This window comes from Osmerus mordax, chromosome 27, assembly GCF_038355195.1.
Source record: "Osmerus mordax isolate fOsmMor3 chromosome 27, fOsmMor3.pri, whole genome shotgun sequence".
In the NCBI taxonomy this organism is placed as follows: domain Eukaryota; kingdom Metazoa; phylum Chordata; class Actinopteri; order Osmeriformes; family Osmeridae; genus Osmerus; species Osmerus mordax.
This window is the reverse complement of record NC_090076.1, coordinates 1,117,401-1,123,400: the sequence shown is the minus strand read 5'-3', so window position 1 is coordinate 1,123,400 and position 6,000 is coordinate 1,117,401. Positions and strand designations below refer to the sequence as shown.

Genomic DNA, 6,000 nt, shown 5'->3' with positions numbered 1-6,000 from the left:
TCCTAATGATTCACCTTCAAAAAATTCCTAAAATAAAGCAACTTAATTGAATTTTAAACCCCAAATCTATTTAGCATGAACAAACAACCTGTCATTCATCACAAACATTGTGAACATCTGGGTTTTCTGTTTTCACAGTGCAGAAAGACAGCAATTAATCAGTTGACGTCACTCTTTTATTTCAACACTGAAACATATACTCATGTCTTTTTCAGCAACAAGAGAATGTTATATAACTGTTATATATATATATATATATATATATATATATATATATATATATATATGTTATATGTAACTGTGACTATAAGTGTTATATATATACAGTACTGTGCATAAGTCTTGGGCACCCAAGATTTTTTACACAAATAATGTCTTATACTGTATTTCTTCAATTAAATGCCACAGCTTTTCTTGATTTACATGTTTCGATGAGGGCGGTGTGTACACAAGGGCAACTTTTATTATTATTTAATTCGTAATTAAGAACAACACAGGAATTGCGCAAAGCAGTTTATTAATTAGTAGGCGACATCTCTGGTGTCTCGTCGGTGAGGAGGCAGATGAGGATACTAATAGTGATGCAGAAAGTTTTGTACCGTACCTATTTGAAGTAAAAAAAATAAAAAAAGAATTACATTAAATCTACATTTAATATTGCTGCATTTTTTTCGAGGGCGGCGTTTAAGTGTATGAGATTTGGATGCAACGTTTAATCAAATAAATATATGTAATATAATTTTTTTAATTTGTGCAGCAGTATAAAAGTGCAATTTTGCTAAACTTTTTGTTAAATTTCATTATTTATTATAAGCATTTTTCCTTAACCTTTTTTATTTTTATTGTGCCTAAGACTTTTGCACAGTACTGTATGTTATAGAATTCTATAACTGAAGTTATAGAATTATATAACTGAAGCTTCTCTATAGCTTCTCATCAGCTCTGGCTTGTCCTACGCCTTGCTCAACTCTCTCTCTGATTTACAATAATCATCGTAGAGTATGTAAGATTTAAAGCCTTCACTTTGTAACATGTTGCCTTGTAATTGATTGAATTCATTTACAATATTATTAAATATCTATTTCACCTTACAAAACCTTACTTTGACCATTCTTGCTCTGATTTAACCCACAGACTCAAATAACGGTAATTACATTGGTATTTGCATTATTTGGTTAATGTTAATACTCTGTTCAGTTTCCCCCTCTTCCTTTAAACCGTGGGGAAAAGGTTTGGTTGTTTGGCCATTATTTAACTCCCTACATAATGAATAACTTGATCTGAAGCCAGTGAAGGTGGATGAGGGTGTGGATGATTTTCTGCCACGGCTTGGTCTGGGTAAGAACTCTGGTTCTTCCAGAAATGCTGAAGCTTGTTCAGTGCTTCGTTGGATACCCTGGACAGCACTCCATAGCAGGAGTCCAAAAGGGAGTTGATGAAGGCATGGATGATGTTTAATTTGTCTTCTTGATTTTTTGCTTCTTGCTATTTGCTCCTCGTTTGGGTGAGTCATCCTGTAAAACAAGAACAATGTGAAAGGAGGGGTTGAGTATAAACATGAACAATAACTCTAATTGCATATTTGTTACATTGACTCTTCTAAGAGAACAGTGTCACATGGTCAAAATTGTCTTTTTATTATTTTATATAAATCTTCGTAATTATTATTGAGCAATATATTAAACAGCTAAATATACTCTTATTATTTTAGCATTATCAATGGTCCTCATTCACCAAATGTTCTTAAGAACTCATTTGTTCTTAGATCCCACTTACGCAGTTTTCACGAAGATTCTGGCATTCATCAATGTTTTCTTATTTGGGAGAGCACTCTTACACACAATTGAGAGCTGACATATTTGCGAAAAATAAGTAGTTATACCGTTTTCGTCTGTTCTAATTAAAAATTGAATATTTCTCTGCTTTATAATTTTGCAACTAATAATTTTCATTATTTTACACATAATTATATGTTTGTTTGTTTTAATAAATACACACTACACTTTGGCTCATTTGTAAAGCACTTTGAATTGCAATTGTGTATGAATGGTGCTAGGCCTATATAAATAAACTAGCCTTGCTTTGCCTTCAATTCACATCAATTATGTTAACAGGGAACCTTGTCATCTAATAATAAGTGACTTATCACAGTATTTATAGGCCCAAAGTAGGCTTATTCCGCACACTAGGACAACATCACACAATGGCGTATTTATTGCTGCTGCAAAATTTGGCAGATCGTGCCCTGAGGAGGGAACGCATCTTCCGTGACCATACCGATTTATTTGCAGAGAGTGACGAGTACCTGTTGGGATGCTTTAGGCTACCAAGAGCAGTCCTCATGGATATTTGTAACGGTCAACTGTCTTCTAGGCTATGTTTTGAAATATGTTTTTTTGCTTCAGATTTCAGATTAAAGTTAAACCATTTATTTTTCACTTCATCAGTTCTGCACCCTTCTCCAGATACAACGTTCACTACACTACATGAGTAATTGCATTCCATGCATCGGTTTTATTTACTGCTTTGTATCCACCGCTGACGCTATTAAATATGATGTGTCGTTTGTCGCTAACTTCTTGCAGTACCTTCTGTACCTCCACTTCAGAATTACAAAAGTTTTTCTGTCTTTTGTCGAGGCCTCCACCATCTTTACCACTTCTTTTTGACATTTCTCTGAGTGTGCACACGGCCCTGCCATCTCATGCCCTTTTATGGGAATTAACGGGGAGTTTACCTATGCTAAATAGGAGCAACGGGGCACAAGCTTTCAACATACGAAATATTGGGATTCATCATTCTAAGACCACACCTGCGAACAATTCTGCTGTTTAGGAACACGTCATGAATCACACATAGATTTTTCTTAGGAACTTTCTTAAGAACAAATTTAAGAAATAACTTAGGAAGATATTGGTGAATGAGGCCCATTGATCAGTTCATGAGTAAAAACTCAGAGTGCTGCCTAAAATGCAGATGTTCTCACTGGTTCTGTCACTACATACACTTGATTTAAAAATCACTTATTGACCTTTATGAGTAAACAATAACTAAACTCTATAGTATATAAAAACAATGAGGAATTCTGTGTAAATATTTTGCAAAAGACAGTCATTGACCAAATAAAAAGGTAAACAGTACATCCTGTTATAAATAGGTAAATAGGATAAATTCAGGCAAAATTAAAAATGTTTAATTATTAAAATAGCGTCCATTGTTGAAAAACAAGCCTCACACAATGACTAATACAAAATAAATGTATCAGGAGTCAGGTGGCTGAGCGGTAAGGGAGTCGGACTAGTAATCTGAAGGTTACCGGTTCGATTCCCGGCTGTGCCAAATGACGTTGTGTCCTTGGGCAAGGCACTTCACCCTACTTGCCTCGGGGGAATGTCCCTGTACTTACTGTAAGTCGCTCTGGATAAGAGCGTCTGCTAAAATGACTAAATGTAAAATGTTTACGTAAATATACGTAGATTAAAATGTTCACTCTGTTCAAACAATAGTTCACAAGGCAGTGCCCACTTCTCCATTCTCACTGAAGTACATAATAGCGAGGAAAACATAAGGAAAATCTGAGATGTCAAAACTGATGGTGCAATCCTGATGAGTATATTGTGGTACCAATACCAGGGGGATGAGTATCTGACCTGGGAGGAGAAGCAAGCTTCCTGGACCAGGATGTTTCTCGCACAGTTGTTAATGTGCTTGAAACGATCCGAACCAAGAAGAATACCCCCATACCACCGAGACACAACCACCATCACGTTGCACACATCCAGAATCTGAAACAGAAAAAATGTATAATCTGAGGATGATAGTGTGTTTTAATGCCTGTGTATATGTCAGTTTCATGATTAGGTTTTGCAGGTCACTGGTCCATTTCCTACGGTGGCCCCTGAAGTGCAAAACACAACGGCAAATAGGAAACACAACGGCAAATAGGAAAACACAACGGCAAATAGGAAAACAGGAAAACACAACGGCAAATAGGAAAACACAACAACATTAACAGGGTATATGCAGGAATCCTGAAGTTAATTTCAATACCTTTTTAAGACTTTTTGAAGACCTTCTCAAAATATTTTAAGACCTCATCGCCACTTCAAGTTCTAATCTGCAACAAACCTTTAACTTAATAAACAGTTGTAGTTTGCAAATAAATCTGTAGAGCACAGCCATACAACAGAACTCAGATAAGCTCGGAAGAAAAAAAGCTCGAAAAAATAAATTAAAGCAACGGTCAAGGTTTATTCAAATATTTTAGTTCGGTGAGTGGTGATTCACCGCAGTATTGCGACACCCGATTATTATCCGCGCGCATCGTTGATGTGTCGCCCATAGCCACCCTGATGTCAGCAGACGATGGGGCAGAGGTCGCTGTCGTAGCTGTTTTGACAAGTTCAGCTGTCGTGTTGGGTAGTGGTGTCACTGGTGGAGCACAGAAACTGGCGATGGACAGCTGCGGCTGCTCTCTGCGGCCAAGGGCGGCCTTGACGGCGCTGATGCCCATCGAGGCCACGCTAATCTTCTTTTTACAATATGTACAGTAAGCCTCACGGTTGTTTTCAGCAACATGCTTCAGCCATTGTGAGTTGCGAGTCCGCAAATTTACATTTCCCCATTTCTGAGTCAGTTTCGCGACATGTGGAGGGCGACACATCACCTATCCGTGCATTTCGCATAATACGTGACTCGCTGACCGAGCATGTCGTTTATAATAGTCATGGGGAGGAAAATAAATATATTCATGCATACTTTTGAGTCAAACTCTTTGGACAAAGCTTGAACAAAATTTCATACCTCAGAAAATCGGGATTACAACTTTTTAATACCTTTTAAGGGCCTTAATTTTCCCAAAATGGATTTATCAACTGTTAATACTTGGACAGACGGACTGTCTGTCCAATCATAAAACTGTGTTTTCCTATTTGCCGTTGTGTTGTGCACTTCAGGGCCATCGTAATTTCCTGATACATCGCATAATAAATACATTTGCAAGATAGCGGAATAATTCACGACAAATTCTAGTTTGGAAGCCACAATGAAAAGGGCATTAGTTCATAGAGGTTGCTTCACAGAGAATAAGCTCGGTCTCTACTGTCAGTTGTCACATTTAGTCCTGCCAAATATAAAAAACTCAGAGAGACAAGAAGCAGGTTAGCATTGAACAGATGGTAACCTGTACAGTGGTCTCCCGGTCGTGTAGATTCACCCTCTACAACATCCGGAAGATCAGGAGATACCTGCCTGAGCACTCCACCCAGCTGCTAGTCCAAGCACTTGTCCTCTCCAAGTTGGACTATTGCAACTCGCTGCTCGCTGGTCTCCCAGCATGTGCAACCCGCCCTCTTCAGAGGATTCAGAACGCAGCGGCCCGCCTGGTCTGCAATCTACCCAGACGCTCCCATGTTACCCCGCTCCTCATCTCTCTCCACTGGCTACCTATCATGGCCCGAATCAGATTCAAGACCCTGGTATTGACCTTCCGAGCAGTGAACGGGACTGCACCCGTCTACATCAAGTCTCTCCTGCAGCCTTACACCCCCACCCGTCACCTACGGTCTTCTTCAGACAACCGCCTGGTGGTCCCACCGCTCAAGACCGCCCGGTCCCAACACAAGCTCTTCTCCTGTCTGGCCCCCCAGTGGTGGAATCAACTCCCCACCTCCATCAGAGACACTGACTGTCTCTCCACCTTCAAGAAAAGGCTCAAGACGCACTTGTTCCGGGAGTACAACGGTACTTAGGAATGGTTCGCTTGACCCAATGTTAGTTTCCTCAAGGATCACAATGACTCTTGCTCAGAGACTTGTTGCTCTTGTGATTAGTGGTAACTGATGTAAAATTGTTTGTACTCGCTGTGATATATTGTTTTTTATTATTGTTGCTTGTCATGTTTTTATTTTTTTATTTTTTTTTTAACAGGTACACTTGCACTTATAGCAGTTCATGTTGTTTAATTGTAACTTGTTTAACTACATGCTCTTATGGTTCTTC

At 38.8% G+C, this 6,000-nt stretch overlaps 1 protein-coding gene across 1 annotated transcript in view; it reads right to left on the bottom strand.

Annotated features, from left to right (window-relative positions):
• Nucleotides 1-377: 377 nt before the first annotated feature.
• Nucleotides 378-6,000, bottom strand: part of impact (impact RWD domain protein) — a 46,605-nt gene continuing 40,982 nt past the window's right edge. The window contains exons 10-11 of the mRNA XM_067230692.1: nucleotides 3,651-3,785; nucleotides 378-1,514 (exon numbers count right to left, since the gene is read on the bottom strand). Of these exons, the coding sequence (XP_067086793.1) occupies nucleotides 1,455-1,514; nucleotides 3,651-3,785 (195 nt within the window). The 3' untranslated portion in view covers nucleotides 378-1,454. The remainder of the gene's footprint in view (nucleotides 1,515-3,650; nucleotides 3,786-6,000) is intronic.